The sequence below is a fragment of the Salarias fasciatus genome, chromosome 20 (assembly GCF_902148845.1).
Source record: "Salarias fasciatus chromosome 20, fSalaFa1.1, whole genome shotgun sequence".
Taxonomy (NCBI): domain Eukaryota; kingdom Metazoa; phylum Chordata; class Actinopteri; order Blenniiformes; family Blenniidae; genus Salarias; species Salarias fasciatus.
The window spans coordinates 31380805-31393701 of NC_043764.1; the positions used below are offsets into that span (position 1 = coordinate 31380805).

A 12897-nucleotide genomic window follows, 5' to 3' on the forward strand; every position below is an offset into this window, starting at 1 on the left:
AATCTTCGCAATTATTTGAAACTGTCACCTTCAAAATACTCTCCTTTGGCTTGAATACAACGCTGCACCCGAGATTTTCACTGTTCAGAAGAGTCGCCATGACCGTGCGTAACTGTGCCGGAAAGATAGAACTTCGATTTTCCCTCCCCCGCCTGTATGCCTGTCTTACCTTTCCGCTGCCGCTCCAGTTTCATCTTTGACAACAAAAAGCAGTCGTCTGGGGCCAGATCAGGGGAATATGGCGGTGGGGAGGCTGGCTGGTCACGGTTTTTGTCCAAAAATATGCTTTACGCACAACATTTGGTGCTATTTCTATGAGTAACGGGGCGTCCTGTGGTCTGCTGTCTGCTATGATGAGGCCATTTCCGGGTGCCTTCGTCTCACTGCTTCTAATAACCTCCTGAGGATCATCTGTCTGGATCTCTACAATACTCCCATCAGATCTGCAATGTCATCAAAAGTCCTGCGTGGACCTACCAGGACGTCTTCTTCAGTTTTTGTGACGTTTTCCTCTGTTCTGGAAGTGGATTGTTGTTCTCTGCTGCCTGGTCTTCCTGATGTAATCTGATTACTCTTAAAGGGCCCAAACCACTCATAAACCCTAAGAATCCTTCTTAAAGAATGTCTGCAACATGGTGAGTGTTTCTGCTGCTGTTTTTCCCAATAAAAAACTAAATGTTTTGACAGAGCGCATATCCGTGGATATCCGCCATCTTGAAAAATCGAAGAGCGGGGTGTCACTCTATCAACATAAATAGTGATTGTCAGCTGACCGCATCACGGGGGAAGACCAAACCTGGCACAGTTATGCATGAGGCTATCCTGTAGCGACATCTAGCGGCCAAAGTTGGAAATTCATTGTATTTTTTTATTAATAGAATCAGTCCGGAAACTTTTGGGTCCCCCCTCGTATATAGAAATATGTACAGATATGGACTAAATACATTTTGAAAATGTGATGATCAAGGGTTTGTTTCTTTTTTTTTTGTACTACCCACACGTTTTCAGCACAGCGTTTTCAGCCATGGTGATTATAATTCGTGCAAATCGATATTTTAACCCTCTGAATTTCAGTCATTTATTCTAGCAGAGGAGCTGGCAATGTCTTGGATCCATTGTTTTGGCGTCGCTGTGCTCTCTGCTGATTGGCTTCAGAAAAATTAAACTTATTGGCTGTGTTTTTCAGAGGGCAGGGCTCATTAACATCTTATAAAACGCCGTAAAAATCGCGCGTCTTGCTGGTTTAAAACGCACGTTTTTTACGGCATTTTATTAAAAAACAGGCGTTTTTTACTGCATCTTAAGGATCCGAAGCATTGGATTAGTGGCGAATTGTGACTCTTTCCGGTTCAAAGGACGGACCAGTTCTTTCGTCTAATCAGCGACGACTGATGTCACCCACTACTTAACCTGAAGGGGCAGCATTGCGCTAAACAAGCGTACAGCCTGCCGGAAATCATTAGAAGAAGAAGACTGATGTCACCCGATTTGCGTTTTCTCTTTTGCCATTGTGTTTTCTGTTTTTGTGTTGTGTTTTCTCTTTTTGTGTTGTGTTTTGTCTTTTGCCGTTGTGTTTTGCACCTCAGGGCCACTGTAGTTTCCCCAGCTGCTAATGTGTGTGGAGTTGAGCCAGGCTCTCCTGAACGCCGCTCTGCTGCCTGTTTGGGCCTCAGTTTGAGGCAAAAACTCCTTTGAGGGGAAGTAGCTGGTGGAGGGAGGACAGTTTGAGGCCTTGTTTTTGAAGGAAAACATATTTCAGATGCAGAAATACTGAAATTCAGGGTTAAATTCCTCATAAATCAGGCACACTGTTTATTCCTCCTCTTTTCTCTTGATATTCATGTGACAAACTCTCTTTATATATGAATTCTTTTGCTCCTGAAGCTCCACTGAGAGTCTGAAGTGGAAAAAACAAAGTTTTCTCAATCATGTCCTGTGCGTCCAGAGGCCCCTGGGCACTGAGGCTCCCAGGGCCCCTCCTGTTCTAGCCTGACTCCTGAGTCCAGCTCCCTCACAGCTGGGTCTCCATGGCGGTTAATGACAGAGCAGGACGTCTCTTCTGACCCACAGCGGTCCTCAGTTCATTTCTGAACTTTCTGGAGTGTGGAGCTGGAGGCCTGGAGGCCCGGGGGCCAGAGGGGCAGAGGGGCTTCCTGTCAGGGTGGCAGTGGTTCAGCTGTGATGAACAGTCTGGGTGGAACTCAGTCCATAGCTGTCAGGAGAACAGTCCTGGTTCCAGAAGTTTCCGTAGCGTCTGAGGAGAGAGAACCTGCACCTGCTGAAGGTTCAGTCCGTCACGTTGGCTTTAACCTCTGTGTCCTTGTGTTTCAGGCATGGCGGCAGAATCTGTAGACCTACCAGACTTACCAGACGGTGCCAAGGCTCTCCTGGGGAAGGATGGAGGACTACACAGCATGGAGGACGTCCCTCAGCTGTTCAGGTGAGACACTGGACACACAGCAGCTCTGGATCATCGATCACTTCCAGGGTCAAGGCCGCTTTAATGCACGGGCTTACCTGGGCTGAAGCCCAGGGGCCGACCAAGTTCAGGGGCCTATCAAGAAGCTGGAAAAGTCGCACTGTTTTGTTACTGGTCAAGTTTCCTGTCAGGCATTTTATACTTCACGTTTGTGGCTGCTGATTGATCCAAATTAACCCTTCGCTAGACCCACCCCACCTCCCTGTTTACTGACCGTTTCTGCGTCTATCAAGCTTCACCCCTTGAGTGACAGGCGGAAAATGACGGGAAAAAGACACTTGAGAGCGGTGCTCACAAGCGAAAGGTGGTTCCTGAGAAAGAATCACGAGAAAAAGAATTGCTGAAGAGCATCCCAAAGCTCACAGGATTCTTCGTGACTAATTTGTGACGAGAACGTAAATGTAATAAGTAATGACAACAAAAACTAAAACTAAATCACATGATGAAGTGACGAGACGAAAAAGCTGACGCTGGCCGCCGGACAAGCTGGGTTACAACCATCTTCACGCCGGGCTCACTGGCTCCGGTCCGGCTCCGTCGCACCGCAGCACTGTCACTCAGTGCCATGTTTCTTGTTGTGCTGCTCTTCTTCTTCTTCTGTGATGTTTTAGCTTGTGTTGGTTGCATTACCGCCATCTGCTGGTCATTATGATCGGAGGTTTTTGTCTTGCAGGTTGTTGTAAGAATTTACAGAAAGGAAGTTCATGCATTTATTTTTTTCCTAACAAGCCTTAAGATATTCATATTTATGATGCAAGAGTTATATGATATGATGTAACATCATTAAAGATATGCTTACAATGGAGTTTTTACAACCGTGACAAATATCCTTTTGCACTTCTGGTGCTGTGGTTTCATGTTGTGCTGTTTTTATATGTATGTTGATGGAGCACTTTGCCCCAGACAAATTTCCCACTGGGACGATAAAGTTATCTATCTATCTATCTATCTATCTATCTATCTATCTATCTATCTATCTATCTATCTATCTATGCTACAGTACAACAAAACTGTCAAATTTCATCAAGACTAAAATGAAGACTAAAACTAATTTCCACAGACTAAATTTTAATTAATACAAAACTAAACTAAAAACTAAAATGTGACTTAACTAAATCAAGTCTTTGGTGAGTGACGAAGATTAAAATTAAATGAAAAAAATCATGTCAAAATGAACACTGGTCCATTGAGCACGACATCCTTCATCATTTGGATTTCAAGGACATAATCAGAGCATTCTCTGCAAAGAAGACCAGACGAGCACTTCTAACAGGACAGAGCTCTGCTTATTGCTGCCTCTGCAGGTTTTCAGTTGTTGTGGACGGCTGCTAATCGTTTGAATTAGAATGACTGAATGTTTAGACATCAATCAGTTGTCACTATCCATGGTGCTGAGTGTGTATGCAGATGTATGTGTGGGTGTGTCTGTGGTGTGTATGTAGGCCAGAAAAAGCTCATTTTGTTCTGATAGTGTTGATTTTCAAACTTTCACCCGTCTTGGTTTTAAATAATCAACATAAGTTCTTATTTATTGTTGCTACAAAGTGCCTTTTGTGTTCATGTAAGTTAATTAATAAAAGTATGCTGGTGTTTTTGATGCAGTCGCATCCCTCATTCACATGTTCTGGAAACGTTCCAAATTACTCCCTCACTGGACCAATATCTGTGACACAATCAGCACGGTTCACAAGAAGAATATTGAGCCTAACTCTATTACTGCATTATTTGGGGCGACCTGACAGATCCCTTCACTGTCCTCAGGAGAGAAATCCTTCATAGCTTTTGTCAGTTTACTAGCAAGACGGCTAATTCTCTTGAAGTGGAAGTCTGCCACCCCTCCAACTCATGTGCACTGGATCAAAGATGTTCTGTATTTTAGTGAACTAGAAAAGATTCGATTGTCTCTCAAGGAGTCTCAACAGAAATTCTCAAAAATATGGGGTCCCTTTATGGAACATGTTCACTCTCTGGATATCAGAGTTTGTCCCGTCAGGATTCATGATCAGAGATACTTGCCTCATACATGAGGCCCATATGATACATCCAGAGCAGGGAACAAAAAGCATCTTCACTTGTTGCACTAATCCTGGACACTCTGTAACACAGTATTTCACACATGAATAATGTTTCCTGTCTTCCCTCCAGCTGTGTCAGAGCCGGCGTCTACTCACTGCCCCACCAGGATCACCAGCCTCACTAACACCACCAGCACCACCAATGCCACCAGCTCCATCAGCACCACCATCACCACCAATGCCAGGGGCACCACCAGCACCACCACCACCACCAATGCCACCACCACTGCCACCACTACCAGACCCACCAGCACCAGCAATGCCACCACCACCACCACCACCACCACCAGCACCAACAGCACCACCAATGCCAGTGGCATCACCAGCCCCACCAGCCCCACCAGCACGACCAAAGCCACCACCACAACCAATGCCACCACCACCAGCCGCACCATCAACACCACCAGTGCCACCAGCACCGCCATTGCCACCAGAGCCGCCAATGCCACCATCCCCACCACCATCACCAACACCACTATCACCACCAATGCCAGTGGCACCACCAGCCCCACCAGCACCACCAGCACCACTAGTGCCACGACCACCACCAATGCCACCACTACCACGAATGCCAACACCACCAACCCCACCACCAGCACCACCAATGCCACCAGCACAAACACCACTACCAGCACCACCAGCCCCACAAGCACCAGCAACCCCACCAGCTCCACCAGCACCAGCAGCGCCACCAATGCTGCCACCAGCACCACCAGCACCACCAGCACCACCATCACCACCAATGCCAGTGGCACCACCAACCCCATCAGCACCACCATCACCACCAGCCCCAGCAGAACCACCAATGCCACCAGCCCCACCAGCACCAGTAGCGCCACCACCACCAATGCCACCACCACTGCCACCACTACCACCAATGCCACCACCACCAGCACCACCACCACCACCAGCACCACCAATGCCGCCAGCACCAGCACCACCAATGCCACCAGCACCACCAATGCCATCAACACCACCAATGCCACCACTACCACCAATGCCACTACCACCAGCCCCACCACCACCACCACCACCACCACCAGCCCCACCACCACCACCAGGGCCACCAGCACCACCAATGCCACCACTACCACCAGCCCCACCACCACCACCACCACCACCAGGGCCACCACCACCACCAATGCCACCACCACCACCAGCACCACCAATGCCACCACCACCACCACCACCACCACCACCACCAATGCCATCAGCACCACCAGCCCCATCAGCACCACCAATGTCACCAATGCCGCCACCACCACCAATGCCATCATCACCATCAATGCCATCACTACCACCAATGCCATTACCACCAGCCCCACCATCACCACCACCAGCACCACCAGTGCCACCAGGGCCACCACCACCACCAATGCCACCACCACCAACAGCACCACCAGCCCCACCAATGCCACTAGCCCCACCACCACCACCAATGCCACCAGCACCACAATCACCACCAATGTCAGTGGCACCACCAGCACGACCAGCCCAAACAGCACCACCAATGCCACCACCAGCACCACCACCAATGCCACCACTACCACAAATGCCACCACCACCACCAGCACCACCAGCACCAGCAGCGCCACCAATGCTGCCACCAGTACCACCACCAGCCCCACCACCACCACCACCACCAATGCCACCACCACCACCAATGTCACCAGCCCAACTAGCACCACCAATGCCACCAGCACCACCAGCACCAACCACCACCACCAATGCCACGAGCCCCACCACCACTACCAATGCCGCCCGCTCCACAAGCACCACCAGCCCCACCAGCATCACCAATGCCACCAACACCACCAGTGCCACCAGCCCCACCAGCAACACCAGCCCCAACACCACCACCAGCACCACCAGCCCCACCAGCACCACCAATGCCACCACCACCACCAGTACCATCAATGCCACCAGCCCCACCACCACCACCAATGCCACCAGCTCCACCAGCACCAATGCCACCAGCACCACCAGTACCACCACCACCACCAATGCCACCAGCCAAAACCAGCACCACCAGCCCCACCACTAACACCAATGCCACCAGCACCAATGCCACCAGCATCACCAGCACCAGCAGCACCACCACCACCAGCAGCATCACCAGTGCCACCAGCACCACTAATGCTACCACCAGCACCAGCACCACCAATGCCACCACCTCCACCAGCCCCACCAGCACCACCAATGCCACCACCACCACCACCACCAATGCCACCACCTCCAACAGCCCCACCAGCACCACCAGCACGACCGTAAACACCAGCACCACCAATGCCAGCAGCACAAGCCCAACCACCAGCACCAATGCCACCAGCACGACCAGCCCCACCAGCAGCAACAGCACCACCACCACCACCAATGCCACCAACACCATCAGCCCCACCAGCATCACCAGCCCCAGCACCACCACCAATGCCACCAATACCACCAGTGCCAGCAGCACCACCAGCCCCACCACCACTACTAATGCCACCAGCACCACCAGCCCCACCACCACCACTAATGCCACCAGCACCACCAGCCCCACCACCACCACTAGTGCCACCAGCACCACCAGCACCACCAGGACCACCAATGCCATCAGCTCCACCAGCCCCACCACCACAACCAGCACCACTAGCACCACCAATGCCCCCAGCTCCACTAGGGCCACCAGCACCACCACCACCAGTAGCCCCACCAGCACCACCAATGCCACCTGCACCACCAGCCCCACCACCACCAATGCCACCAGCACCACCAGTACCACCAATGCCACAAGCCCCACCACCACCACCAATGCCACCAGCCCCACCACCACCACCAATGTCGCCCGCTCCACAAGCACCACCAGCCCCAACAGCACCACCAATGCCACCAACACCACCAGTGCTACCAGCCCCACCAGCACCACCAATGCCACCAGCACCACCAGCACCACCAATGGCACCAGCGCCACCAACACCACCAGTGCCACCAGCACCACCAGCCCCACTAGCACCACCAATGCCATCACCTCCACCAGCGCCACCAACACCACCAGTGCCACCAGCACCACCAGCCCCACAAGCACCACCAATGCCATCACCTCCACCAGCTCCACCAGCACCACCAGGACTACCACCTCCACCAGCCCCACCAGCACCACCAGGACCACCAGCGCCACCAGCACCACCAGGACCAAAAGCCCCACCAGCACCACCAATGCCACCACCACCACCAGCCCCACCAGCACCACCAGCGCCACCATTACCACCAATGCCACCACCACCAGCCCCACCAATGCCACCACCATCACCAGCCCCACCAACGCCACCAATACCACCAACCCCACCACCTTCACCATCGCCACCAGCACCACCAACGCCACCACCACCACCAGCCCCACCAGCACCACCAGCGCCACCATTACCACCAATGCCACCACCACCAGCCCCACCAATGCCACCACCATCACCAGCCCCACCAACGCCACCAATACCACCAACCCCACCAGCACCACCACAGCCACCAGCACCACCAGAACCACCAGTGCCACCACCTCCACCAGCCCCACCACCACCACCAATGGCACCAGCGCCACCAACACCACCAGTGCCACCAGCACCACCAGCCCCACTAGCACCACCAATGCCATCACCTCCACCAGCGCCACCAACACCACCAGTGCCACCAGCACCACCAGCCCCACTAGCACCACCAATGCCATCACCTCCACCAGCTCCACCAGCACCACCAGGACTACCACCTCCACCAGCCCCACCAGCACCACCAGGACCACCAGCGCCACCAGCACCACCAGGACCAAAAGCCCCACCAGCACCACCAATGCCACCAGCACCACCAATGCCACCACCTCCACCATCGCCACCAGCACCACCAACGCCACCACCACCACCAGCCCCACCAGCACCACCAGCGCCACCGTTACCACCAATGCCACCAGCACCACCATAGCCACCAGCACCACCAACGCCACCAGCCCCACCAGCGCCACCATTACCACCAACCCCACCAGCACCACCATAGCCACCAGCACCACCAGAACCACTAGTGCCACTAGCACCACCAGCCCCACCACTACCATCACCAATGCCCCCACCTCCACTATCGCCACCAGCACCACCAATGCCACCAACCTCTCAGAACCCCTCAGACATGACACTTGCAAGAAAAAATGTGTGGACATGTAAAATATTGAATAAATAAATACATGAATAAAGTCAGCGGTATCTTCATCTATTGCATCTTCACATCCACCATCCTGCCTTCTCCTCTTCAGTGTCCATAACAGAACAAGACAGAACCGAGGCGGCAGCCACAACAAAACACAGAGACACAGCAAGGCCACAAGATGCTACTGAACAGTGAGCTTCTAAAAGAAAGTCACACAGACAGTCTCAACTGTTCAGGGGGAATTTAATCTACAGAGGACTGGTAGTGATGAGTGCTAAATACAGAGTTTGCCTCCAGATTTCTTAAAGTGACTTAATAAATAACTTTGCTTCTAAAACAAACTGGGAAACAGGATCTAAGACGATGAAATATTGAGGAAAAATATAGGATAATGGAAAAAAAAATTGGATTACAGTAATTTATTTACTGTACCTAGCTTTCCTCAGGGTTTTTTTTTTTAATTTTCAGCTCTTATTATTCAACTTTAGATTTGATTTCTAAACCATGTTTGTTACCTTCCAGAGAAAACAGAATGTGATGTTATTCTTGAGCGAGCACAAGCAACCGGTGAACTTGTCGGTAAATGGTAGACTTGAAGGAGGAATGAATTAACGGGTACGGCACGCATCATCAGTAGTGTTCCTCTGGGTCGTACGGTGTTTCATCCTTTAACATTATGCACCAGTAGCGGCCAGTGGCGCGGAGCGCAGGTGGTGGGAGAGCTTGTTTTGTCCGCCCACACCGCCGGCCGCGGGTGATGCGGTGTTAATTCACTTCCGTATTGACGGGAGTGCTCGTTTCCACACCAGCGCATTCACGGCATTCCAAACTACACAACGGGTATTTTTAATAAACTGGTTTCTTCAACACTGCCCGCCTGGAATGTGCGGGTATGGAAACGAGCGCTTCCGCCAATGCGGAAGTGAATTAACGCCGTACCGCCCGCCGCCACCTACACCGTGTAGGCGAACAAAACAAGCTCTCCCACCACCTGCAACCCGCTCCACCGGCCGCAACTGCTGTACACCCTCTCCAGAGGCGGCCAGCTGCAGGATGATCAGTCCTGAGCTTGCGTCCCAAGTCATGAGTCACCTTGGCTGTCCGCATACCTCCTGTCTCACCACTAGGGGGCCCAACTGTGGTCATTCCTCTTCAGCCACTGGCTGCTCCTTTCGACTGCCTCTGATGCAGCTTTCACGGCTGTGCGCTGGCTGTGGTCCCTGACTCCCAGGTCCACCAGAAGTTTTATGGTGAATGTTCCCATGAAGCCTCTGCACCCAACTTCCACTGGGCGAATTTCAGCATTCCAGCCATGATGTCGAGCTTCCGCGGCCACCTCAGAATACCGCAGGTGCTTCCGCTCATATGCCTCTTCCATGGAGTCCTCCCAGGGTCCCGTGAGCTCAACTATGTACACCTTCTTCCAGTGGCGGACCGTGCATTTCACACTAAGGCCTTCAGAACAGATCCGCCTGAACCAATCCACCCCTCAGTAACTATTTTGTCTATAAAAAAAACTCTTATTGTGCAGATATGCATATAAAGAGCTGTTGCACAACAGATAGATACTTGTGCAGCCAGAATAAATGCCTTTGCTGAAGTGCACAAGTCTCCTACTACATCTGTCCACATACAATGAGCATCAACAACTTAATAAAACAGCAATATTATTTAGGAAAAGAGGAACATTTTACTCACCAAAATCCCGATTATTTGTAAACAAAATCCATCCTAATTTCCTTCCTCAAAAAGAGTTCAATTGTTCTGTCATATAGATTATCCGTGCATTTCAGTCCCATAAAGCCAGGACTGAAAGTCAAGCTTGCCCTGTAGTATTTCTGGCATAAGTTTTATTTCTCTTCAGGTCTTCTTCTTCTTCTTCCTTGGAATAATTGCGGTAGGTGACCAACAACTTAGGTGCATACCGCCACCTACTGTATCTCTTGGTGAATGTAAATCAGAAGGCCTGGATATGCTGTTGTTAGAAGCTAGAAGGCGCTGAGTCGCCAACTCGAAATCTGATTGGTTGAAGCAACTGTCTGTTTGACGCTTCACTTTACTTTACTGCGCCATCAGGAACGGACAGTGAAGGCCTCGGGCAGATTTCTTTTTACCCTAGCAACAGATGATGCCTGAAATCTGATTGGTTCAATGATTTAATATGAAAAAAACATGTCTGGAAGCAGCGCAACCACGGGAAAACTATGAAAGGAACTGGAACATACCATTTGGAATCATTTAATCATTATTTATGGGCAAAATATAATTTACATCAGTCTGTAATTCAGATACTTTTTAGGCCAGCAGAGAAGGCTTTGCAGGCCCTGACGGCCCACCACTGCCTTCTTCAAAGTTTGCAATTGAAGCCGGAATGTCCCAGGCGTTTCTGAACACAACAAACATTTCTCCATGCAAACTGACGGTTCTACTTCGTGATATGATTAGCCCACCTACGGGCTTCGCTGTTGGTACTCCTCTTGGCGACAGCCAATCCACTGAGACAACAGAAAACTCGACGCACCAATCCTAGCACAGCACCACGGCCCTCGCTGAGGGTAAATCCCGAGCTGGCGGCAGCCGCTCTCCCTTCTTCTTCCTCAGCCCTTGAGACATTAGAAGCCACTCAAGGCCTTCAAGATCAAGACAAGAAGATTCTTCATAGAGTCGCCGGCCTGAGAAGAGTCACCAACGGGCGTTGGGCCTTTCACCTGCCGATCCTGCGGCGCCGCTCTCATGGAGCAAGATCATCATGAGCGCTGCTTCATCTGTCTGGGCTGGCAGCATCAGCGCCAGCAGACTTCCTGCCCTGCCTGCCTTGCCCTGCCACTCGAGGAATCCCAGCGGCGAGCAGCCGTGTTGTAACCGGTTCCCGCCTGAGACGATACCGCTGAAGACGCCTCTGCCGCCGCCACGTATGACTGGGCCGAAGTCGACAGAAGCGTCAGCAGCAGCAGCAGCAGCAGCGTCTCTGGGTCACGGAGGTCGACACAGCGTGACGACTCCGGCTCCACCTTCTCCCTAGCCAGCTGCCAGGACGCCCCCCGCGAACTTGTGGAACACCTCGCGGGCCTCTTCACGTCTGACGCCTTGCGCACCGGCCTCCCGCTGCCGCTGCAGCCTCCGGAGCCGGCACAGCGCGATTTTGCAGTCGGGCTAGCAACCCAGTCACGGACTCGGTCCCGGACTGCAGTGCTATGTGCCGTGCCATCTTTTCAAGCAAATGTGTAGCAGGATTGGGTTTCGCCACTCACCGCCAAGGGGGCAGTGAAAGGCTGCCGCGAATATTGCTGCATGAAGGGCTGGCCGCCGGTCTCTGGACTACCTACAATAGAGGGCTCCGTCAGACTGTGCCTGGCCTGGCGGCCTGGCGGAAAGCCCATGCTGCCGTCAGAGAGGGACAGGCGCAAGGCGGGCTTCCTTGATAGGGCTTACGATAGCGGCAATCAATCGTTTGCCCTATAGCCAACAACATGACTTTTCTACTGGGCTCCATTGACAAGATCTGCTACGAGAGATCCCAGTTATCTTCCGAAGACATCAAGGAAATTCAGAATATGGCCAAGGTCCTGATGCGGATGTGCCGCACCATCGCCATCAATGGAGGCCGCGTCATGGCCAATGCACAGCTCGCCATGAGGCACCTGTGGCTTGGTCTCTCCTCCCTCTCTGAGTGGGACCAGTGAGGAGTCCTGGGGCTCCCCCTGTCCACCTCCTCTGTCTTCGGACCTGACATTCAGGTCATCATCGAGCACCTGGAGGTGGCGGCGCGAGGCTCCCAGCAGCTCGCCCCACACCTGCAGCCCCTCCGTGAGTCCCACCCGCAGCGACGGCGTCCTGCGGAGCAGTGGAGACCAGCCCCCTGGAGTTCCCCAGCGTCTGGCCAGACCTGGCCGTCTACCTGCCGACCCTCCTGGGGCGCCGACCAGCCGAGACGGTCCCACGCTCCGGAGCCGCGGAGCGCCCCGTCCGCTCGTCCTGCATCTGTTAAACATGTAAATAAAGGCTGTTTGGCCCATTACATCTCTCAAAGAGCAGCAATCCTCCCCTCTTCCCATGCTTGCATGACTGAAGCATGTCAAGATCGGTGGGGCTCTTCCCCTCTCTCCTCCTGCTACGTGATGAAGCGGTGTAGCGAGGTGAGCGGTGTTTGCTGTGCCCAGTCAGGGCTCTGCG

At 52.5% G+C, this 12897-nt stretch overlaps 1 protein-coding gene and 1 pseudogene across 1 annotated transcript; both read left to right on the forward strand.

Annotated features, from left to right (window-relative positions):
* The first annotated feature begins 4732 nt into the window (after window positions 1-4732).
* LOC115407471 (basic proline-rich protein-like) lies at window positions 4733-6825 on the forward strand. The gene is made up of 5 exons (XM_030117818.1): window positions 4733-4867; window positions 4910-5016; window positions 5215-6217; window positions 6267-6556; window positions 6693-6825. The coding sequence occupies exons 1-5, from the start codon at window positions 4733-4735 to the stop codon at window positions 6823-6825; spliced, it is 1668 nt and encodes a 555-aa protein (XP_029973678.1).
* A 210-nt stretch (window positions 6826-7035) lies between these two features.
* Window positions 7036-8577, forward strand: LOC115407472 (basic proline-rich protein-like; annotated as a pseudogene).
* Window positions 8578-12897: the final 4320 nt, after the last annotated feature.